The 25,423-nt window shown below is 44.0% G+C and overlaps 1 protein-coding gene across 1 annotated transcript in view; it reads left to right on the top strand.

Annotated features, from left to right (window-relative positions):
- The window catches only part of SPEG (striated muscle enriched protein kinase), a 139,272-nt gene that overhangs the window by 81,180 nt on the left and 32,669 nt on the right, over positions 1-25,423 (top strand). Inside the window, exons 10-21 of the mRNA XM_081343449.1 lie at positions 1,801-2,061; positions 5,854-6,012; positions 7,249-7,438; positions 10,692-10,921; positions 14,010-14,129; positions 14,970-15,074; positions 18,454-18,660; positions 20,805-20,928; positions 21,817-21,989; positions 22,344-22,456; positions 23,430-23,598; positions 24,618-24,711. Of these exons, the coding sequence (XP_081199575.1) occupies positions 1,801-2,061; positions 5,854-6,012; positions 7,249-7,438; positions 10,692-10,921; positions 14,010-14,129; positions 14,970-15,074; positions 18,454-18,660; positions 20,805-20,928; positions 21,817-21,989; positions 22,344-22,456; positions 23,430-23,598; positions 24,618-24,711 (1,945 nt within the window). The remainder of the gene's footprint in view (positions 1-1,800; positions 2,062-5,853; positions 6,013-7,248; positions 7,439-10,691; positions 10,922-14,009; positions 14,130-14,969; positions 15,075-18,453; positions 18,661-20,804; positions 20,929-21,816; positions 21,990-22,343; positions 22,457-23,429; positions 23,599-24,617; positions 24,712-25,423) is intronic.

Genomic DNA, 25,423 nt, shown 5'->3' with positions numbered 1-25,423 from the left:
GACTCCCTTTGAGCAGTTCTGAGCTCCCTATGGCTACATGAGCTGAACTGATCTGTGGCACCTCCTTAGTGTTTGGGCAGGGAGCTTTTTTCCAGATGGATCTCCATAGGGTCTGTGCTAGGCACAGAATCTCAGAAGTGGTCAGCATGCCTGCGTAACAGGCATTTCCCACCCAGGTGCTGATGGTGCACAGTGCCCATGCTGGCCCTTCACTGCTGTCTGGCCTACACTATGGCCAGTGTGTGGTGCTGTTTTCTTCATGTGTCCGTGTCTCCTTGCCTCCTCTGCCTTTGCCCACTCTTCTTCCTGGGGGCTTAGAGCAGAATGCTAGCTTGTCCTCTCCTTGCTGGTCTCTCAAGAGGCTTCTGCTCATCCATGGAGCCAACACATTGAAATGAGGTAGCTTTGAAATGAACGGGCCACATCTGGACATTGTTATGCCTCAGCTCCGAGGCCCCTCAGTTAGAAGGCCACTTAGTTCAGCATCTTGATCCAACCACGACCTCTGGGGAACGTAAAAGTGACCAGGAAAGACCCTTTTGCCCAGTACTATGTAGAATGGAAAGGGGTTTTGGAAATAATGGGAGGCCACTAGACTTTGGTCTCCAGATATCTTCAGTGGAGGCCAAGGATGCTGTCTCTTCCCATCATTCTGCTCCCACTCTGGTAGTATCTCACAGGAACTGGGCTATAGAGAATCCTTTTTTTTTGTAGATGAAATAAAGTCTGTTTGTTTGGTAAAAGTACTGTGTGGTTTGTTCTTAGCATAGATCCTTGTTTCCCTTCTCCCCGTGTCCCTCTCTTACTCCATATCATGCTCTTGTGTTCTCCATACCTCATCATGATTTCCCATTCAGATTGAGTTTGCCTTGGATTATGATTGCTTTGTCTCCATGTTTTGTTGCAGTGTTTAATGAGTTGCCAGCTATACTGGGAGAAAACCATTCTAACTGGTCTGTTTGCATCTGAAGTGTGGGGTAGAGATATTGATCTAAATAAATAACTCTGCTGCTTTTCCACAGCTGAACAATCTGTTCATTTTTAGAAAGGGAAAAACAAGCCTTGCTTATAGCATTTAACTGAGATATTTAACTGAGTACATACACAGGTAAAATGTTGCTCTGTTTTGCTCTAAATCTTCCAGTTTTGAAATTTGTAAGTTAGTTGTTCCCTCTTCGCTCAGAAAAGGCTTCACTGGAACGCTGATAACATTTTCCTTCTGTGAGGTAGACTTAGTTATTGGATGAGGTTGCAGGAATCCTATATGATGGTTGGATTTTTCCATCCAACCACAGAATGGAATGGTAGCTTTGATATTTAGGATGTAGGAAGGAAAGGGCCTGCCAGGTTGTACATGCTTCCTGCTCCTTTGCATTTTGAACATCTAAGGTAATCCACAAAGCGGGGGAATGACAGTTGTTTTCCATGCCTTGGAAGAATGCAGGATCATAAATGTCTGTCTCCCTTATGGTTTTGAGGAACAGACATTCAGAATTCCTGGAAATGTGGCAAGTGAGTTATCTGCACCTGAGGCCAGAGAGTAATTCTGAAATTCAGATTTGCATTTAACTTCTTTATGAGAGCAGTGTGTAACAGTTGCCAGCTAGGGTAGGGTAATCCAACTTCGCAGATCAACAAGATTGTAGCAACATGGCAATTTAATTTAACCATAAAATACCCACTGCATGCTTTCCACACCTTATCCTTTGCATCCTGTCCCATTGTTTTGTTCCATTGCTCAGAGACGCATCTCTTTCTCTCTTTTTCCATTTCCTCTTCCTGTTCCCTCCTTCTTCCCAGTGCACCCTGAGACACACTCCCTGGCAGTGCTGACCCCGCTGCAGGACGTGGTGGTGGGGGCTGGGGATGCAGCGATCTTCGAATGCCTGGTTTCTGGCCCACCGGATGTAGATGTGGACTGGCTGTGGCGGGGGCGCCTTCTGCAGCCTGCCCTGCTCCAGTGCAAGATGCATTTTGACGGGCGCAAGTGCAAGCTGCTGCTTACCTCTGTGCATGAAGATGATAGTGGTATCTACACATGCAAGCTAAGCACAGCTAAAGGTAAGGAGGGTGGAAATGCTGTAGAAACAGAGGTCAAGACATAGGAGAAAGGATCTGGGTTCACACGCTGAACTAAGGCAAACTGACTTAATCACAATTTGTTAAGCAATCATTGACTGGGTTCACACAATAAAGGTAACTGAGGTTGTGCCTCTTCAATGCATAATTCTTGTGAGTCACAAATCATAGTTTACAAATCGGCGACTGTGTTCACATAACATACTAAGCAAAACCCCAACAACCCTGCAACTTTGAGATATTAATCCTGTCCCTAAAATAAGCCATAAATGGAACACTTGGGGGTTGAGCTGTTAACTTCTCATCTAGTCACTAAACCTGTCTTTTCCATCTGTCTGATAAACCAATGTTGTTTTTTAATTTTATTTTTAAAAAGTGTCGATGATGATTTTCCACTTCAAATTCCCATTATAAAAGCATAAGAGCAAGCCAGGCTGGTTTGTTTCTCTCCCCTTTCTGTCAAATAGCAAACTTACTCCCAGGTGGCAATAGTGATGGTCTAAAACACACCCACAGATACAAACATCAGCTTTGGAATGCCAATAATAAGTAGCAAGGGCTGCAGAGGAGAAGCAGCTTGTGAGCGTGGGCAAAGAGAGAAGCTCAATCAGCGGGTGGGCTGGTAAAGAACCAAATCCCCTCCAGTCATGCTGGAGCATATAATTCCATCCTTCTTAAAAGGTAAAGGTAAAGGTTTCCCCGCACATGCGTGCTAGTCGTTTCCGACTCTAGGGGCCGGTGCTCATCTCCGTTTCATAGCCGAAGAGCCAGCGTTTGTCCGAGGACGTCTCCGTGGTCATGTGGCCGGCATGACTAGACGCCAAAGGCGCACGGAACGCTGTTACCTTCCCACCGGAGTGGTCCCTATTTTTCTACTTGCATTTTTACGTGCTTTCGAACTGCTAGGTGGGCAGAAGCTGGGACGAGTAACAGGCGCTCACTCTGTTACGCGGCACTCGGGATTCGACCCGCCAAACTGCCGACCTTCTGATCGACAAGCTCAGCGTCCTAACCCACTGAGCCACCGCATCCTTCTTAGCTTACAGTATTTGACCCGTGGTTTGACGGATGTAGACAGGGGACATTATGAAAGCTTGTGTTGCAAGGGTGGGGAATTGGAGCTGGGCACAGTTTAGTCACAGCTGGAAAGCCCCATCTTTGTGATACAGGTAGTCCTTGACATTTGTTTACAAAATGAAAAAAGGGGTTAAACTGAAAAAAAGAGAAAAGTAAAATGATTCCCCTAGCCAGAACTAAATTTATTAATTGAAGTTTAGATGATTATTTCTGAGACTAAATTCCTGAGCTCATATTTGTACAAGGAATCATTTGACTTTAGTAGTTAACTGGCTTACACTGAAGGTAAAACAGTGCCCCTTTTGAGCTGTGCTTACGTCTTAGTGATTCCAGGATCACATCTATCATTTTCTTAATGTGAAAGTAGCTTGCTGTCTCCTCCTTCCACACTCCTTCCCATTCTAGTTCACAACCCTGGGATTTAAAAAAAAAATAGCCAAGACCAATCAGTTGCTGCTATTATCAGAATCTAGAGTTTGTGCTGACTGTATTTTGGTCTTCCAATGCTCCCATGCCCAAATCTAGCTAAAAACAAATATACATATGAAAGACGCCCAACTTCCTCCCCTCAGTCAAGGAAATGATGTATCTCTCCTTCCTGCCAGTAAATCAGTTGGGAAGCAAAAAGTAGATAGAACATCTTGATTAGGAGCTCTCAAAGTGTATTTTTCTGGCAACTTTTTATTTCATTGGAAAATGTTGGAGTGAAAGCACTATTTTGAAATGATTTTGCACTCTTGCTTATTTCTGCTTTTTAAAAAAACCATTATTCCCCCTTTTGAGGGACGCGGTGGCTCAGTGGATTAGGACGCTGAGCTTGTCGATCTGAAGGTCGGCAGTTTGGCGGGTCGAATCCCGAGTGCCACGTAACAGAGTGAGCGCCTGTTACTCATCCCAGCTTCTGACAACCTAGCATTTCGAAAGCACGTAAAAATGCAAGTAGAAAAATAGGGACCACTCCGGTGGGAAGGTAACAGCGTTCCATGCGCCTTTGGCGTCTAGTCATGCCGGCCACATGACCATGGAGACGTCCTCGGACAAGCGCTGGCTCTTCGGCTTTGAAACGGAGATGAGCACCGGCCCCTAGAGTTGGAAACGACTAGCATGCATGTGCGGGGGAACCTTTACCTTTTATTCCCCCTTTTAGAAGCCGAAATCATCATAAGGCAACTTACAATCAAGTATACTAAAATGTACATGCACACATTCTATGTAAGGTCATGAACTAAAGCAGCAGTATAAAACATTTAGCTTAGCTAAACAGCCTAAATGAAATGCACCAAACAATTAAATGGATTGAAAACAAGATTGGAATCAAATGTACATTCCTTTGGGAAGCAGAGGTGTCCATAAATATGTAGGTCACCACTGAAAAAGCTTGTCTTCACGTGTCTTCTAGTCTGATACATGGCACATACTCACAGAAGTTCAGATCAATAATAAAACAAAATACTAAAAAAAATTACCATCTAAATTGCCTCTTAGGAATCTTTATCTCCTGTGTAGCTACTTAGTGTATTGCAGAGGTGTGATTTCACCCAGAGCTTTTCAAACTGAAGGGCACCTGTAGATTTTATAGGAAGTTCAAAATGGTTTGAAAGCAATATTACATTCCATGCTGATTTTGCCCCTGGCCAAATATGTTTCACAGATTATTGGAGCAATACAGCATGAGAAAACAAGGCAAATACTAAAAACCGTATTTCAAAGTTCCTTCATCTTGTGACAAGCTATATAGCAGCTTTATAGCAGGTTGATTTTTATTGTAACATTATACTTTGATGCAGACCACCCCAGGTATACATACCGTACATCCAGCTAGGGATTACATATTAAACTAATATTATGAAACCATTTAAATAAACAAGCTTGCTTTGGTAGTGGCAGCTATAACATTCTTAGAGGGAGAAAATTTACACATTATTTACATTTGATTCCCAGACTGAGGGGGGAAATCCTGTAATGCAGAAAGCTGGAAGGGATCTGGCAAATTTTATGCCTGTCTATACAACTGGATGAATGGATTCTGTTACTGTGGAAATGGAGGCAGAGTTGCTCTGAATTGGGAGAAACGCTCCAGGCAGGTTTGCCATGAAATTAGTTCTGATCTGGCCTTACTAACAATCTGCCATGCCAACATTTATCAGATAATTCACTTCGTGTGTCAGGTAAAGTGTAACTTAAAATACAAGAGTGGGCCCATAGCCAAATGCCAATCTCTAGAGTTCCATTTGCAAGAAGAATTTGGGATTCAGAGGAAGAAACAACATTTAAGAAGGGTACAGAAAGGGTAAAAGGTTCATTTCATATCTTTAACAAATAACTCAAGGTGATGAAAATACATAATACTCCTTCCTCTTCCTCTTTTTCTCCACAATAAACCTCTGTGAGGTGAGTTGAGCTGAGAGAGAGTGACTGGCCCAAAGTCACCCAGCTGGCTTTCATACCTAATATGGGACTAAAACTCATTGTCTCCTGGTTTCTAGGCCAGCACCTTCAGCACTACACCAAACTGGCTCTTTTTTTCCTCCTAATATCTTTCCATGCTTACTCATATATCTCAAGACCAGGAAAAGCCAACTGCATAGCAAGCTGCTTTCCTTGCCCTATAGTCTTGCTAGGTTCCAAAGCTTTTAAAGGCAAGGAAAAGATGAATTCCTGTGGATTCTTTGTTGACTGTCCACTGTTCACTTGCAGATGAGCTGACCTGCAGTGCCAAGCTAACAGTGTGGCCTTCGCGCCATCCCCTCTTCACCCGCAAACTGGAATCTGTGGCTGTGGTGGAAGGACGAACAGCACGGCTTGACTGCAAGATCAGTGGAGAACCCCCACCAACCATCGTTTGGACCCATTTTGGTAATTGTCTCCACCCTGCAGTTCAGAGACACTGGATTACAAGATATTCTAAGATCAGGCAGCATGGCTACGGAGGGAGTGTCAATATATATGGATTGTTCTTTTTTTAATTAAAGAGTTTTACAAAAACAAAATTTTACAATATATCCCCAAATCCCTCCCACCCCAAACCCGCCCACTTCCCCCCCCACTTCCCAGAGCTAAATACAGGATTATAGTTACAATAATCATATTCTAAATAAAAATTATGCATAATATACAATTAACCAAATTCATAATGTGCTTTAACTCCCCTTTAACATAACTACAAACAAGTACCAATAACAATATCCCACTAAAATCTACTCATAAGCTAAATGGAACTTTTTAGTCCCATATTTGTTCTGAATATAATTTATCCATCTCCTCCAAACTGAAATATATCTTTCCTGTGAATGATCTTTCAAATAAGCAGAAATCTTAGACATTTCTGCAAGATTCGAAACTTTAAACACCCATTCTTCTATAGTGGGCAAACTATCCTTCTTCCAATATATATGGATTGTTGTCCATTTACTTGGGCCAGGCATGGTGGTAAAGAGGCAGGAGGCCAAAATCTTATCATTCTCTTTCAAAAGACTGTGGGAACATCTGTAGAACAGCCAGACTTGCAATAAGCTGCCACATCAGAAATCAGTTTTTGGTCTCCTAGTGATCAAATGTATCTGTTAAGAAAAAAAATGCCCTGGCTTCAGTAAACAGACATCATTGAGCCTGAATCCCCGCAGAATCTACTAAAATCACAAGTCTCCATACTATCCTTATCCACATCTTGCAGCCTTCCCTTCACTGTTGACATGTCTCTTTGCAGTGGCCTTTCGGCATAGCCATTTCTCAGCAAAGCCTGGCCCCTATTCTGGGGTGCTAAGTCACCTGTTAATCTACTAGTTGGTAATGAGAACATGTTCACTCACTGACTACGACAGTAGTTGCCGAAAAAATATGGTTGCTGCCATGCCATAAGGTTTAATATAGCTCTTTATCCCTCAAGGTTGTGGAAAGAGAAGAAGAAGATTCTTTTTGCTGTATTCTGCCAATGGTCTTAATTATGGTCCAAGACCTAGAGAGCTATATTTTATTATCTTTCCCCCATGGGCCCTGAATGCTAGGTTTTAACTTTCATATAAATTGGTACCCATCTGTTTCTTCTCCTCCTCCCTTTTGGGTCAGACTCTGACTGTCATGTGTCTGATGTAGGCCAGCCTGTACAAGAGGGGGAAGCCATGCGTATACAGCAAGATGGAGGACTCCACTCTCTGGTCATCCTGCATGTGAGCTCCGAGGATGAGGGTCAGTACGGGGTGAGTGCCAGCAACAAGCACGGCCGAGCTGAGTGCACCGCAGAGCTGTATGTGGAGGAGCCGCGGCCAGCAGCTAGCTCCCAGATGTGAGTGGGAGGAGGAGGAGGAGGTGGAGGAGGAGGAGGAGGAGGAGGAGGAGGAGGAGGAAAACGGGCTGAAAGGGGATTGCTTATGGAAACATCCAATGAAGATATAGGAAAATCCTAGAAACTTGTGTGCAATTGAATATGACATTGTCAGAAAGTCAACTGAGCATCCTTAGTTATGCCAATGCATTTATGACCTGATCCCCAGTCATGGGGCTCTCATTCCCTTTGGTTATTTTAAATCATCTTAGGTAAAAGATGAGTGTACTTTGTTTTACTGGGTTTCTGTTTTGACCCAGTGATATTTTTGCTCCATCTCTGCCTTTCCAATAGCCAATGAACCATAGGAAGGCTCATGCATTAAAATAGGCTGTTGTGTTGACAGGTATAAAACCAACGATGGACTTTTCCCTCTCGTCATGCCCATGAAGGAATTAATAACAACTCTTGAAAACAGAGTTCTTAAATTTGGGAATCACTCTGTACTCAAATCTGGGAACCAGATTGGGCTACTGTTCTGATTAACACAGCCTTATGTGCAGTTCTGGAAGATGGACTTCAACATGGCCTAGCTGCTTGCCTTAAAATACTGTGTGTAGCTTTTAAATGCACACATAAACCCCAAGACAGACAGACAGACGGAAGTTGTGGGAACCAGTTTTGCTTGTGGATTTTACAAGCTTTCTCAGAGGATTCCCTTCCTGTTTTCCAGTTCCAGATTTTATAGATGCTTCAGAGCACAGAGCGTCTGATGCATCAGCAAACTATAATTAGCCTGCTTGAGACCAGGGAGATTTATCAAGACAAAATAGAGACATTTTCTATTAAGGCCAATTGAACCAATTACATGTAATATAAAAAAGAGCCCTGAAGAGTGAATCAGTTGTCTCCAAGAATGTCCTTGCCACTGCTGAGGTTTTCTAGGTATCATGCATAATGGAAAGTTTTAGTCAGATAATCAAGAAATCAATCTGGTTGGGCAATCTCCTTATCTTGTATTAAAAACAAATATTTTTGATTGACTATGGTTCCTCTTTCCAATGTGGACAACAATCAAATCATTTCGATGTCATAGGATCCATGTACTGAATGCAGTTGAAGACTCTCTTGTGGCTATTGAAAGCAGCTTCACTAGCTATATGTTATCCATAGTTCCAGGAAAATATGGAGATGCTGACCACTTTTTCCTATCTTAAAATACTATAATTTCCCTTTTTTTAAAGAGTTGCTTGAGAGGAGCACCAGCATTGATTTTACCTGCTTGTTTTTTTCTTTGTTTTTTTGTAACAAACAATAATTATACAAAAAAAAACTTTCAAACTTAAAAAAAAATTAAAGATACAAACTAAGCAGGAAAAAGTCTGTCTTATAATTTATACTTATCAATGATCATTGGTTAACCAATGAATTCACTAATAATATAAACAATACAAGATATTACTGTAAAATACGACAAATCTTTTGCCATTATATTACATATTGCTGCATCCTTTGATTGGTAGGAAATGTTGATGTTTCCAAAACAGATGAGACAGTGCCTACAACCATTCCTTGACATCTAGAATAATATCACTTTTCCAATTTCTTAATATAATTAGTTTTGCCATCTTCCCCCTTCCATGCTCAATATAACTACAGTTTTTGATAAACAGTCAAATTCCACAGCTGTGGTACAGAATTCAACATTACATCAATATCTTTTAACACTTAAAGATTTTCCTATCAATCTCCTAACATACATTAATATATAATCCCAAACTTGGTTGGTTTTTCTTTTATTTCTGTATATCTTTATACATACACTGCCAAATAAATCAGTGGATTCATGTTCCCTATCCCATCCCCACATAGTCAAACAGGATAAAATGTATTGGTTGATAAATCATATTTATAAAGCCACCCAATTCACAGTAATTCTGGACAGCATACAAGTTTAAAACTTACAAAACAAAACAAAACAAATTTAAAAAGGTGATAACCAGGGAACCAATATATCCAACAGAACACATAATGACACACGGGGGACACATCCTGCATCTAACCCAGAGGTTGGGAGAAAAGCCAGGCCTTTATGCTCCAACTAAAGGACGGGATTGATCCAGCATATTTTCCGTACGACAATGTCATAACCCACGTTTATTTGGCTCGTACTCAGTCCCTTTGGGATTGCTTGAGTTTCCATTAACCATGAAAAGTCTCTCAATTTCTTTTCTCTTCATACTTTTTCTCCTTGGGGAATGTTTGCAACAGTTTTCCCTGTGTTGTTTCTTCTTCTTCTTCTTCTTCTTCTTCTTCTTCTTCTTCTTCTTCTTCTTCTTCTTCTTCTTCTTCTTCTTCTTCTTCTTCTTCTTCTTCTTCTTCTTCTTCTTCTTCTTCTTCTTCTTCTTCTTCTTCTTCTTCTTCTTCTTCTTCTTCTTCTTCTTCTTCTTCTTCTTCTTCTTCTTCTTCTTCTTCTTCTTCTTCTTCTTCTTTGTATGATGTATTTTAGAAATAGATATTTGCCTTTCCCATATTTGTTCCTCTGAGGCATAGTTATGGCTTGTCCATAGGAAGTGGTTTTCTCTTTGCTCAAAAGGGAAAGGGAACATCACACCTGTACCTGAAGCCACAGAGTTGGAAATGACCCCAAGGATCCTCTTGTCCAACCTTCTACAGCAGACATGTCAAACACAAGGCCCGGGGGCCAGATCCGGCCTGCGAAGTGGTTTCATGTGGCCCCGAAGCCATCCTGGAAACAGTGAGGGAACGGCCCCCACTGCCCTGGCCCTGGCCCAGAGACCCTCCTCCTGCCAGAGACCCTCAGATCTGTCCCACTCCTGCCCAGGCCCCCATAGGCACCCTTGATGCGAACGATGTAGAACTGGCCACGCCCACCCAGTAGGCCATACGCACTCTAGCCACACCCACCCAGTAGGCCACACCCACCCAGGCCATACCCACCCGGCCCCCTGAGGGCAACCACAATGCTGATGCGGCCCTCAATGAAATTGAGTTTGGCACCCCTGTTCTACAGTGTGCAAGGAACTATTCGAAATATCCATAAGAGCTGGCTATCCAGCCTCTTCTCAAAAGCCTCCCAGAATGGAGAACCATTTCCTCCATAGGTAGACTGTACCATGGCTGTAGAGATCTTACCACTGAAAAGTTTTTATTTATATTTAAGCGACAGATAAATAAGATACCTATGCAAGCGGCCCAGTAGCTGGATTGGCGGATGCATTTGAGGGATTTCCCTTCTTCCTTTCTCTCACAGTTCCAAGCTGGAGAAGATGCCGTCGATCCCCGAAGAACCAGAACAAGGGGAGAGTGAAGTTGAACGCTTCACCATGCCGGACTTCTTGCGACCTCTGCATGATCTGGATGTGGTGGAATCTAAAGAAGCTGGGCTGGAGTGTCAGGTGGCTGGCCTTCCTTATCCAGCCATTACCTGGTTCCACAATGGGCGGCGCATTGAGAGCTCTGAGGACCGTCGAATGACACAGTGTATGTTCCATCCTATAGGGTTGTTTGTTTGTTTTTTTGCACACCAGGGAATTCCTATATGAAATAGTCAGTTCCAGGTTTTGGGGGAGGGCCTTGGGCAAGCAACCTCCCAAGGGCTCTGCCATCTTTGTCAGCAATAGCCATCAGATTTTTTTTTGTTTACTTCTAGCCCTGAGCTCTACTCCTTCTTTGCCAGCTGATTGGATGTGAATGAACAAGCAGTAGAAATAGCAATAGCATTTAGGCTTATGTAGCAGCTGCTTCTTTCTTCATATTACCATTTTTTTTGTACGTCCTATGGACTGATACTTCTGCAATTTTTGTATACGTTCTTGCTTCTGGTCCTCAAACTAGTGAGTTGTACCCCTTTGAGGGATTGCTGGGAAATTTGAGGAGGGTGACACTTGATCCCATTCTGCATGGACATGGGTGGCCTTTGACAAAATGCTGGCACTGGATCAGATTGTATGCAGCATTCAGGAGCTGGGGTTCTCCTTCAGTGACTTTTGTAATTGGCCTCTGTCATAGCCTCAACACATCTCCTGAGTACTTGTCAAGGTCACCTTCTGAGTTAGAAGGCAGTAAAGAGGTGGTGGCAGTCACCGTCTTGTCATCAGTCCCCTAATTCAAATATATGTTCCTGATCCCATGTGGTTCCTTTGTAAACCTAGTGAAAGACCTGGCTCCTTTAGAGCATCCAATTATAGTTAGGGTGCCCACGCTAGATTCAAATTAACCTGGCCTACGTGGATCTAAATACTGCATACATTTAATTATCACTGTTCACTGGGAGTTTAACAAACAATTATCCCCAACCTATGAATCCCTATTTTTATATGCATCTTCCCAACATTAGGTGATATCAGTTCATATCACCTGACATAATTTAGCTCCTTCATTCGTAATTAAATCTATGGCTTAACTTTCCTGTATATATATCCATCAGCCCCATTTTACAAGATTCATATCAATTCATTCATATCTATTACATCCTACTTATTTCTCTTGTTGCACAGATATAGCAAATATCTATTTTCTTTCCTTCTAGTTCAGGGGTGTCAAACTCAATTTCATTGAGGGCCGCATCAGCATTGTGGTTGCCCTCAGGGGGCCGGGTGGGTATGGCCAGGGTGGGTGTGGCCTACTGGGTGGGCGTGGCTAGAGTGCGTATGGCTTACTGGGTGGGCGTGGCCAGCTCTACATCATTCGCATCAAGGGTGCCTATGGGGGCCTGGGCAGGAGTGGGACAGATATGAGGGTCTCTGGCAGAAGGAGGGTCTCTGGGCCAGGGCCAAGGCAGTGGGGGCCATTCCCTGACTGTTTCCAGGATGGCTTCACGGGCCGCATGAAACCACTTCACGGGCCGGATCCGGCCCCCGGGCCTTGTGTTTGACATGTCTGTTCTAGTTCATCAATTAATTAATTAATTCTTTAACATTTATTTATTTATTTATTTATTTATTTATTTATTTAGATTTATATACCGCCCTTTTCCCAAGGGACTCAGGGCGGTTTACATGGCAAATTAAAACAGTACAATATATACAGGTTAAAATAAAATTAAATAGCCCCAAAATAATTAAAAATTAAAACCTTAACCCAAAACCCTCAGTCCAGGCCGGCAAGCTTGAATAGCCAAGTTTTTAGGTCCCGGCGAAACGAGCGAAGGTCGGGGGCCAGTTCCACAGGCAGCTGATTCCAAAGGGCAGGCGCGCCCACCAAGAACGCTCTCCCCCTGGGGGCCGCCAGCCAGCACTCCCTGACCGGCGGCACCCTGAGGAGGCCTTCCCTGTCGGAGCGCACAGGACGATGGGAAGTTGATGCTGGCAGCAGGTGCTCCCGAAGATAGTCCGGACCCATGCCATTTAGGGCTCTATAGGTCATCACCAGCACCTTGAATCTCACCCGGAGGGCAACTGGAAGCCAATGCAGCTCGCGGAGAAGAGGCATTACATGGGAGTATCGGGAAACCCCCATCACAACTCGCGCGGCCGCATTCTGCACCAGCTGAAGCCTCCGAGTGGTCCTCAAGGGCAGCCCCATGTAGAGAGCATTGCAGTAGTCTATGCGGGAGGTCACAAGCACATGAGTGACTGTACATAGAGCGTCTCGGTCCAAATAGGGCCGCAACTGGCACACCAGGCAAACCTGGGCAAAAGCCCCCCTGGCCACGGCTCCTATATGATCTTCCAAACTGAGCCATGAGTCCTCTAGCTTTCCAAGTTGGTCACAATCTTGCATATGCTATGGTTTTTCTCCTAATAGAAATTTACTATTTTACCAGCATGGCGCTCACCATATAAAAATTGTACTGGGGAATTCTGGGAATTGAAGTCCATGCATCTTCAAGTTGCCAAGGTTAAGAAACACTCGTCTAGATTTTCAGTCTTAGCTGCACCTCAGTCATATGCAGCATTCCCTGCTAATAGGAAGGAAAATTCCAGTCAGCTTTATACATTTTGCCTAGTGACTTCCAAACTCAAACCAAACTGTATACAACGGAAAATAAAAACAGATGGGAGGGGGTTGGAGGACGAATGCTATTCTCTGACTGGTCAGTTGGAGGGAATATTGACTGGTTAAAGGTGCTTTGAAAATATTAAGAACTGGCCACAATGAAAATGACCGCAGGTAAGGTTCAAGCTACTTTGGAGGGATGAAGAATGGAAGCGTTGATGAATGTGGAAGTATCCTTAATTTTTTATTTATTCATTTTTTGCTCCTATTCGTGGTATTCCCAATTCATTGCCTTGAGTTTGTTCCTTGCTGCAACTTGCTTCAGGATTGGATGAGGGATAGCTGGCCGAGTAACTTAACTCACAGCTCTGTTATCGCCTGACTCTATGGTTCAGCTTCCAAATTTGTAAGGAAGAATGCTCTTAAAATAGCCCTGGAAATACTCCTTTCTTGCCAGCTTGCCCTGTATAGTCTTTGTACTATTTCCTCAGCAGTATTTTCCTACCTCTGTATCTGTTATGTTGGCTGCCTGCTCCTAAAAAAAATTTGTGCCCAACTCCTACAAATATCATAATCTCATTCTGTGTTCCTTTCCCCCCTTCACCTCTCCATCTTTCTTTCCCCTTTGCAGATAAGGATGTACACCGTTTGGTCTTCCACTCTGTCAGTCATGCCCATGCTGGAGTTTACAAAAGTGTTATTGCCAACAGAGTGGGCAAAGCTACCTGCTATGCGCACCTCTATGTCACGGGTAAGGAAAGACGTTGGGACGTGGGAAGAGGTTCCTATTCATTTTTTTGACAAGATTCTGCTTATGCATTCCAGGTATGCTGTGGGAACGGCCAGAATTGGCTTCCCAAGAATTTGGTTTCTCACCCTTCTGCTTTTCCAACCCCCCTTAACTGGCCTTCACTTGAGTTACAGTGAGAGCAAACTCTCCTGGCTCATGGGCAGGCTGGCATGTGGGAGGTTTGGGAAACGCTATGATAAAGCTTTCACATACATCTTTTAGTACCTTGTTTTTGTATGATCTCAGAGGCACCTGAGAAATTCTCTCTGTATATCCAATTATCTATGTATGCTATGTTGTATGAGAGGGATGGAGTTTTTTGTAATGTTGGAGGTGAATAAAAGTTCAGCGGGCAGTGCTCACGGGGGTTCTTTTTCTGGAGACGAGGCTGCCTGGCTGGTTCAAAGCTCTCTATCGACTCAGGTCTGAATTCCTGTCCCTTCTTCTGAATTTCTTTCCCCTTCAGTATGCTAGGCTACACCCATTTGATTTTAAGGCTATGCCTCCCAGATGGAGAAAAGGAGGACATCTCCTCCTTCTGCCAGAGGTTTGTAACCCTAGCAGAGATTACCTTCCTAAAGCACATGAGATTCTGCCTAGCTCTCTATTTCTCGATTCATCTTTGTAGAAAATCACCCAATATACAGTACACGGGCAGAGTAAATAGTTGAAGTGACTCAGCAATGAAACCATAGCATTCTGATGTAGCTGATGAAGGGGGAGCGATGAAAGGTAATTCTGATTAGAAAGTAAAGCACTATTTCACCCACCCACCCCTTTCCCTATGTTTGTCTTTTACAGATGTGGTACCCACACCTCCTGATGGCCCACCCACCATAGCAGCTGTCACTGGCAGAGGTGTCACACTGAAATGGAAGCCGCCAAAGTGGCTGGATTCAGCTATTGGTAGGCAGGGACAGGAAGACAACGGGGATGCAAAGGGAAAATTTTACTCCCAGATTCTACTGTTCTAGAGTCTGGTGGATTTTCAGAGACAGGCCATAAAATATGCTGAGGAAACAGGTGGTTGTTCCTGGGCTCTTGTGTGCCCAATCTGTGGTATTCTTTGTGACAAAGGTCCCCCACTAATTGATAGCTGCCATTGAGGTGTGTTTTGAATAGGGATAGGGAGGCTCAGTGGGTTAGGACGCTGAGCTTGTCGATCAGAAGGTCGGCAGTTTGGCGGGTCGAATCCCGAGTGCCGCGTAACAGAGTGAGCGCCTGTTACTCGTCCCAGCTTCTGCCCACCTAGCAGTTTGAAAGCACGTAAAAATGCAAGTAGAAAAATAGGGACCACTATGGTGGGAAGGTAACAGCGTTCCGTGCGCCTTTGGCGTCTAGTCATGCCAGCCACATGACCACGGAGACGTCCTCGGACAAACGCTGGCTCTTCGGCTATGAAACGGAGATGAGCACCGGCCCCTAGAGTCGGAAACGACTAGCACGCATGTGCGGGGGAACCTTTACCTTTACCTTTAGGGAAAGGGCATTACTGAGCAGCATTAAATTGGCAAATATATCCATATCAGCAGTGAGTGGTGTTTGCTCTCCAAAATCATGCCTTATGCAAAGTAAAATCTTGTGAATAGTCTAGCCTTTGCTAGACGTGAACCTTTCAAGAAATTTGTGGGCGAGGGTGATCTAACGGATCCTGTGCATTTGGACTTAGAAAAAGCTTTTGATAAGGTTCATCACCAAGGGTTCCTTTCAGATTCAGCAGCAGTCACGGCTTACAAGGACAGGATATATATTGGTAGCTATATAATTTGCTTAGAAATGGACTGAAATTAGAAGTTGAGTAGCACAACAGTCAGGTTTGCTAAGGAAACAAAACCATTCAGCATAATAAAATCAAAGCAGGATTGCAAACAATGTCTGAAGGCTTTCTCTAAGGTTGAGAAATGCACATCAAAATAACAAAAACAGTTCAACGTTAAAAAAAGTGCCAAGGAGTACGTATTGGTGGGAAGAAAAAAATAAATCAAACTTCCTGGATATATTAATGGGATGTGAACTGTCCCTGACTGATCAGGAAAAGGATTCTGGGAATCAGAGTAGAAAATGTCTGCCTTGTGTAAGGATGCTTTCAGAAAAACACAAACTCCCTGCTTAGAATGATTAAGAGGAATGCACAGGGCTTTTTTTGTAAAAGAAAAAGGTGCCGGAACTCACACATGTCATACAACCTGCCTTGCCTACCCTACAAGGTTCCATCCAAAAAAAGGTGCCGGAACTCCTCCATTCTGAGCGTTCTATGACAAAAAAAGCCCTGGGAATGCATATAAGGCAGCCAAGAGAGCATTGCTCTTCTTTAATGTAGAGCAGCACTGCCTTAGATGAAGTTCCTGCCGCCTTACTTACCGTAATTGGAAAAGTACAAAAAGAAACAACACACAGAATGATCAGTGGTTAAAACCCAGGTGTCACCTTTCCGAGGTATGGGCTTTTTAAGTGACTCTGAGGCATTGTTTACCTTAAAAGTCCTTTATTAGCCTAATACACCGGCAAATGCTTGCTCGAAGGAAGCTGGAATCTGAAATCTCCGCCCCTTGCACAATATAATTAAACACAATTCTCCACCTTTCTAATTTTGTCGTTAATCATATTCTCCAATTAATTTAAAGAATCAGCTTCCCTTCCGTTAGAAGAACCGCCAAAGTCTTATCTTCTTTAGAGAGACAAATGGCCTTCAAAGTGCATTCCTACTCTTCCCTCCCACCAATTTTAAACTAAAACAACACACGAGTCTAACATATGAAATAGCTACTTCTTCATCTCATGTCAAGCAATAACATTCGATGTTAGCAGTGTTGACACCAGGCCTAGATATTTCACCACCACCAAAGCCAACTGGGCATGACTACAGAGAAAGTAGAACGACCCCAGGCCAGCACTTCCTGTTCCCAGCCCCCTAAGCTGATCCAAAAATATACCATGGCTTTTACATTTGTTCACCACTTAGAAACACTGGTTTGAGATAGGCAGCAAGGCCACTGAGAGATCCAGCAGGGCCAAGGTCTGTGCACCGCTTCCACCCCGCTGTTCCCAAAACTCATCCACATAGATATCCTATCACAGTGTACTATAACCTGACGTGAGCCCTGACTGAAAAGAATCCAGAAAATCTTCTTCCTCTTTGGAGTGAGTAAACTTTCTCTAAAAAGGGAAGGTTGGAAACTGGATGAAAATTACACAAGTGCAGTACAGTTGGGTTAAAGAAAGGCCTCTGGAGAAGGGGGCAGACCACTGCTTTCTTCAAGACGTGAAGAATCAGCCCCTCTCCCAAAGAGGCGTTAACCGCCACTTGCATCCAACCACATGCCACATCTCAGAAGGCCTTGACCAGCCAAGATAGCACGGGTAGAGAGCGCAGGTGGCCAAGCTCGCTGTCTGTGGACCCTACTCACTTCCTCAGGACCAGCCAGCTGAAACTTCGCCAAGATAACCAAGCAAAGATGGTATGCCTCAGTTATTTCCATAGATCCAGCTGGCTGACGTCCCTCTCAGAGAACAGATGTCTAAGGGAAATACGATAGATATATTTTAAAAAAAATCATGGAAAAGCATAACGTATATGGATAGTTTTGCCCCTCTTTCGTAACGATAGAAGTGAGAATCTCCCATTAAAACTGAACGGTAGGGAGTTTCAGGACCAACAATTCTTATTATACATCACGTGTAGCTGAACTGGAATTCACTGCCATCAGATATTTAGATAGTTTTAAAAGGGAACTGGACAAATCCTTTGTGGATTGGACTGTCGGTGGTACCTTAGTTTTCTGCACTAGACAGCAATTGGGCTAATCCAGGAGGCCTTCCTTACCTTGCTATGAAATTTGTGGCCTGTACTAAATTAAGTCCATTTGCAATATTTATATTATTTCATACATTTTTCTGCAGTTAACACTGTTGTCCATTATTTATTTAGGTTCTGCTTGTTACAGGAATGGGTAGGACTGGCTAATAAGTCTTATGACCAGAAATCTTGTTCAGCTATCCTAATATTTCAGTAGGCATTTACATATTTCTAAACATACCTTTATAGTCTGTAGTATAAACTTCTTATTTTACCAAAAGCTGGGGTTCGTAATGATCTAAGGGTGCTCATTAGGGGAAGGGAAATGCTTTATACAGAATATGCATTTTATAGTTTCTCTCATGCACTGCCATATTGCAGACTGTGGCAGGTTCCTACTCATGAAATGTTGTGTGTCCTGTGATCTAGTCCAGAATGCTCTCATTTACGAGTCACAGCTCACTGGCATTTTCCTTCCTCTATTCTTAGACCCTGCCTCTGTCACCTATATTCTCCAGCAGCAGATCCTGGGATCCAGCCACTGGACTGTTGTTACTACAGGCTTGCATCAAACCAGCCACACCATTCTGGCTCTAAAGAAAAACATTTACTATATGTTCCGCGTACTTACAGCAACGGCTAAGGCTAACAGCAAGCCTTCTCCACCCACAGAACCGGTGCAGCTCCTTGATCATGGTAAGGCACCAAAGGAATAAAGGGGCAAGTAAATGGCTATTTTTCGTTATAGAATAAAACCCTACTAGAAGTACTCCCACTTTCTCCTGGAAGCCAAGACAGCTGAGCTAAGAAAATGCAATGAACAAAAAACAAGCATCCTCAGTCACCTCTTTCCTTATCCGGCTCCTTTTCTCAAATCCTCACCCTTTTCCAAGCAGTGCAACCTTTAAAAAGTCCACACACAGGCAGGAATCGGCCCAAGTTCATAAAGGAAAGAAAACAATCCAACGATTCATGGCCCGTGCTGAAGTAACAGGGGAGCCCAAGATAAAAAAAGAAATGGGACCATTTGGCAAAAGGAAATTGTCCCTTTTCTGCCCCAGAGTAAGTCTGTGGAAGAGGAGCAAAATGTGGGGGAGAGGAAGGAGAAGGGGAAGAGATGGTCAAGAATGGAATTGGGAGGAAGAAGAGGTGTCTTTTTTTTTAAATTCCATTTATATCCCGCCCTTCTCCGAAGACTCAGGGCGGCTTACAATCTAAAAAGCACAAACCAATGTGCTTAGCAATAGCCTTCATTCTATGTATATGCCTGCTTATTAGGGCTTTCGCCCCCTCCCCCCCACGGCATTTTTACAAAGTCAGCTTATTGCCCCCAACAATCTGGGTCCTCATTTTACCTACCTCGGAAGGATTCTGTCGCCAGAATTATGACTAACAGTAAATTACGTACTGTTGGCTAGGAAGAGGATTTGAACTCAGGAATCACAGCTCCTTACACTCTAATGATTACCCAATAAATGTATTTTTAGAACCAGGAGGATCAAAGGCATTTATAAGAATTGAAGAAAAATGTATGTTTCTACTTCTTCATTTTTTTCTTAGATGTGTTTGTAGCTAGCCTAAAAGATTTCGAACAAGTTCCAGTTCAGAAGAATTCACAGTTAATTCAGGTTTCATACAAAAGACTCTGAACACCTTCTTCAGAGAAACTTGCTCTTTGTTCCTTCGTTGAAATATGAAGCTGATGACAGTACTCAAATATTTTGAGAACTCTTGCCATCTGAGAACCTTGGTTTTATAGAAAAAATTATTAGTAACTGAAGGCTCTTATTGCACCATAAGCAATAAAAAAATATGTCTGCCTTGCCTCGGGTTGATCCAATTGTCTGTTTGAGGATGGAAAGTTTTCTTTCCTAGCTGGGAAGGTGGATTATTTCTATTTGTGGAATTTATTCCTGCTGGTAGCTGAATACTAAATTATCAGCAGGAGCTTTTTAGTACAGTAGTAGTCCATTGTTTCTAGAATTCTGTCAGAAATATATATCATATTGCTTTTCAAATGGACCTTTGAAAATGTTTTCCTAAAATCGGAGATTCCAAGTGGCACCTTTCAATTGTATTGGACTACACCTCCCAGAATTCCTAGCCAGTGTCCTCTTCACATCTGGAATGTGTCGTGTTAGAAAAAGTTGTGAAGCACATTCTTCTTACAATGCAAGTTTTATGTAAGAACTGTAAGAAGTCTCCCCCAATGCAGTATTTGACTGAGATGCTATCTAAGGATACCTTTGGTACAATCTGATGTAAGAAAGATAATTCGGGCCCAGGGGCTAAGAAAAAGGAAATACAGGTAACCCTCGACTTGCAACAGTTCATTTAGTGACTGTTCAAAGTTAAAACCGCACTGAAAAAAGTGACGTGACCATTTTCCACACTTATGACCACGGCAGCATCCCCATGGTCACGTGTTCAGAATTTGAATGCTTGGCAACTGGTTCGTATTTATGATGGTTGCAGAGTCCAGGGATCGTGTGATCCCCTTTTTACGGCCTTCTGACAAGCAAAGTCAATGGGGAAGGCAGATTCATGTTCCTAACTTAACAACTGCAGTGATTCATTTAACAACCGTGGCAAGAAATGGGGCAAAGCCCGTGTAACAAATGTCTCACTTAATAACAGAAATTTTGGGCTCAGCTGTGATCATAAGTCAAGGACTACCTGTATATGGAAGGGGTGTGCAGGGATGAACTTTACTCCTGTTTAATATAGTTCAAGGAAATTTAGCCCAGTGAACTGAGAAGCATGAAATCTCTCCCTGCAGAGATAGGGTAGAATTTCTTGGATCTGTGCTGGGGCTCTAATGCGATGGGCTGTGTTTCCAGGTCCGTATATGGCAGAGGCCCCTATCATCTTGGACAAGCCAGATGTGGTGTATGCAGTAGAGGCACAGCCGGCTTCCATTACTATAACTCTCAACCACGTTGAAGCTGCTGTCACCTGGAGGAGGTAGGTCCAGCCACCCAATGTACTTTTAACTCTACTTCACACTTGCCCTGGTGAGGTGTGCAGGAGACTCAGAGGCTGCTAGAGATGACAGAGCAACTGTTATGCATCTTTGCGGAAGGGCGGCAAAGATCCAGGGAAAGATGGTGCAGTAGTAAGGGTGCTTTTTAGGGTCTTAAAATGTAGAAGAATCGAGAATTGTGTTCTTACTGCTGACCTTTCATACATACGAAGCTTCAAGTCTCTTCCACACTGATGTTTACTATCATTGATTAGCAATTGCCCCCCCCCTTCGTCTTCCCCTTCACATAGAAGCCAGCACTTTATTTAGCCAGTCAAAGGTAGATTCCCAAAAGGTGGAGCTAGCTACACCCCATCTCTGTTTTTACACTTTACCTCCTTTGTTAGCTTTTTATGGGAAGGAAGTGGGGAAAAGCCCACCACTGTCACTACTCCTCTGTTTGGCACAGAAATGGGGTTCCGCGTTCCCCCAGTCAAGGTACCATGGTCCCCTGGCTTCTGGACAGAGAGTAGAATCCCAAGGAGAGGAGACAGGGTAAGGCAAGACTTTCTGCCAATCGGAAGCAACTCCATCCTACAGCTCCAGGGAAGTTCTGTGAAGCTATTGTGCAGTGTTTCTCCAGGAGCATGGACCAAGTTAGTTGTGGAATTAATTAGACAGGCTTTCCAAGGTGATTGGGAACCTTGCCTGTTTTGGGACATGTGAAAGGAGAAGTTACAAATAGGCTCCAGACCCTAAAGTCAAGTGATGACACTTGTTGACAAAGCACATTGGTGGAAGCCTGCTGCTTATGGAAGAGGCTCAACAACAGGACACATGCTGAACACATTCGCTTTCTATCAAAAACTCTTCTTCCTTATTTCTCCCAGGGCTGGCACGATGCTCAAGGATGGTGATCCCAACTGTGAGATGAGCATGCCTGATGATGATCAGCACACCTTGCGATTCCTCCGGGTGGGAAGGGGGGATGTGGGGGAAATAACCTGCGAGGTGAGCAACCAGCATGGATATGACCATGGCTTCGTCAGCATGGAGCTGGCAGGTATGGGAGATCATCCCACTTCACTCCATCTGAAGACTGTCCCATGTCCTTCTTTATCTAGTTATTAGGAGATGGCTGTTTTTCCAAAATATTCTGTAATGCATAAGTAGGGTTATGGCAAGTGCACACCCTGCAATCTCATGTCACAAGTACAGAGTAGCCAACTGTGAGAGATTCCTGATCCAGTTGGTTAATAAAGCCCTAAACTTTCTCACATTGCAGGATAATACTCCCCATGGAAGGGTGTGACAACTTTTCTGGCAAACTTCATTGGAAGATTATTATTTTTTGCTTAATCAAAGAGCTGAGTCCACTTCTCCCTGCTCCAACTGAGTGTGCATTTTCTGTTTCCAGAGGCACCACGTTTTGAATCAATCATGGAAGACATTGAAGTTGGAATAGGTGAAACACCACAGTTTGCAGTGGTGGTAGAGGGCAAACCACTTCCAGATATAATGTGGTACAAGGTGAGTACGTGTCTAATTTTGAGGAGATTCTTGGGTTAAGAATACCTGCAGAATGTTCTCAGATTTTAAGAAGTTCTCGACGGTGCTTCTCAGTATTAACTAGTAGGGTCTGTTTCCTACTAGATTTTCTTGGATTAGCACAGTTTAGATGTTAACAGCCAGGCTGAGAAATTTCATCACATATCAAAACACCAACATAGAGGAAAAGTTATTTGGTTGATTTCTTAATACCCTTCTCCCCTGTAATGGGAATAATGAAACATTAACCCAAAGATCCAGATCTTTCAAGGGAGAAAACAGGGGAGCAAAAGTTGAGAAAGCCTTTAGACAGTGGGATTCAAGGAACCCATTTCCTGCACCTTCCTAAAGAAGGGTGGTGTTCTGTACCAGCCTGCTACCGGCCCTGCAGAAAAGGCAGGGACAACCCCTCCACAAACGGCAAGAGGCTGGAATTACGCCTGCCAAATTTATTGCAACAAAAACAAGACACGAACCAAGAAACAGAAGCTTAAAGAAACATGAACCATCCGAGCGGTTGCCTTCAGCAAACCAGCCCTCCCAGACATTCCCCTTATATAGAGTTCAGGGCGTGGCTTCTCTCTGCCTCCTTCCGAGAAGCCCCATTGCCTTCCTCTGTTTACTCCTAATTGACTGCCTCCTGCGTCGGGCATCCTTGAACAGGGCCAGCTGTGGGTCATCTTCATCCACACTGTCAGGCTCACACAGCTGGGTCTCCATGGTGACCAAGTGGGAGGGGCCTGGCTGAGGGCTATCATCAGCAAGATCTTCAACCCCCTCAGCAAGGTCTTCAACACCCCCCTCCTCCTCTGAGTCGTCCGACCCAACTGCCGAACCCACAGGCTGACCCTGAATCACAACAGGTGGATGTGGGAGAGCAAAGTAAAACGATGTAAGAGTTCGGCCTTCCAGACTTATTTTTTAACAGGTCCTTTGTTCCCCCAAATCTATCTAGAATGAGGTGCTCCTGACTGAAAGTAACCACCTGAGCTTCGTGTACGAAGAAAGTGAATGCTCTTTAGTTGTGCTGAACACAACAGAGCAGGACAGTGGAGTCTACACATGTACTGCACGCAATCTGGCTGGAGAAGTGTCTTGCAAGGCTGAACTTGTGGTTCGTGCAGGTATGTGATGTCGTACTAGCAGGGACGAGCATCCAAATGTTAGCTCGTCGGAAGCCCTGGACATCAAGAATAGGCAAATAGCCTTGTTTCCTAGGTGCTCCTGGAGCTTGGTAGATATCAGGAAAGTCTTAAGATTTTTGCTGCTCTAATCGAACCCAGCGTTTTTGAGGTCAGTTATTGAAAGGCTCAAGACCGGAATTTGGAGGGCAAAAGTTCCAATTATTTTTTTATTAAGGGCAGAAGATTAGATTAATGTGGAAACACCTAGATATCTTAGTTTTACCTGCAGAGTGACCGATGACAGCTCTCTTGCATATCAGAGGTCATTCTTTCTAGCCCGACTGAGACATCAAATAGTGGGTTTTCTCGCTGAACTTTAAGCAAGTGACAAGATTCCTAGTTCTACAGCCAAGTCACTGATACCCTGTAGAGCAGACATGTCAAACACAAGGCCCGGGGGCCAGATCCGGCCCGCAAAGTGGTTTCATGCGGCCCACGAAGCCATCCTGGAAACAGTGAGGGTACAGCCCCCACTGCCTTGGCCCTGGCCCAGAGACCCTCCTCCTGCCAGAGACCCTCAGATCTGTCCCACTCCTGCCCGGGCCCCCATAGGCACCCTTGATGCGAATGATGTAGAGCTGGCCACGCCCACCCAGCAGGCCATACGCACTTTAGCCACGCCCACCCAGCAGGCCACACCCACCCTGGCCACACCCACCCGGCCCCCTGAGGGCAACCGCAATACTGATGCAGCCCTCAATGAAATTGAGTTTGACACCCCTGCTGTAGAGGATTCATGTCATCCCTATCCCGTTCGTAACTTGTCAGCTGCATGTGGTTTAGGAAGGCTGGAATTCAAATGAATGCGCCTGTAATCCTGTAGTAAAGAGTTAAAGAGGCCGAAGAGAACTTAAAAAGAAGTTGGAGGGAAAAGCCCTGGGCTTTTGTCATAAATATTCTTGTCTTCCTCTCCTCCGTCCATCTCTCCTTTACCACTTTGACGTCTTATTGATCTCCAGCCATACCAGACTCGGAGGCTGCACGAGCAGAAGAAGAATCACACACAGCCCGCCGTCTTGCTGACTATTATGATGTCCACGAGGAGATCAGCAGGTGAGAGAAAGAGGGAAAGAAGCGGAGGAAGCTCAGATAGGCATCAACTCTGCCTTGTTGGGTTGGGACTTTTTTTATTGGGGATGCAGATGGGGACAGGTTTAGGCTAAGGCTGAGTAGTCACTGGCCTAGGACTCTAAAGCTGGGGGTGGGGTGTCAACAACCCCCCCTCCTTCCAAATCATTCTAAAAACATGAATCAGTGGCTGGCAGAGCTGTCAATCAGTGTGGCTTGGGAGTGTCCCATTCTCCTGAGCTAGCACTGGATAGTAATAATGTGAGATCCATTTCTCTTTTCCAGTAGTGTAGGTTCAGACATACATGGTGAATCTGAATTGATATTTCTCATCTTCAAGCATAAGGTTACTCAGAAAAACTGGGTTTTACCTGGATTCCCACTTGATTTCTGAACAATAGTTGTAAGTTTTTCCCTAGTCATACTTAGAGCCTTGGTGGAGCAGTGGGCTAATGCCTCCTTAAGTAACACCAGCTGCCTGCAATTAGTGCAGGTTCGCGTCCCACCAGGCTCAAGGTTGACTCAGCCTTCCATCCTTCCGAGGTAGGTAAAATGAGGACCCAGATTGTTGGAGGCAATTAAGCTGACTTTGTAATAATGCCGCTTGGGGGGGGGGCAAAGCCCTAATAAAGCAGGCATATACATAGAATGAAGGCTATTGCTAAGCACATTGATTTGTGCTTAGATTGTAAGCCGC

The sequence above is a fragment of the Vipera berus genome (genome assembly GCF_964194415.1).
Source record: "Vipera berus genome assembly, chromosome: 1".
NCBI lineage: Eukaryota > Metazoa > Chordata > Lepidosauria > Squamata > Viperidae > Vipera > Vipera berus.
This window is presented reverse-complemented; position numbering and strand designations above follow the sequence as displayed.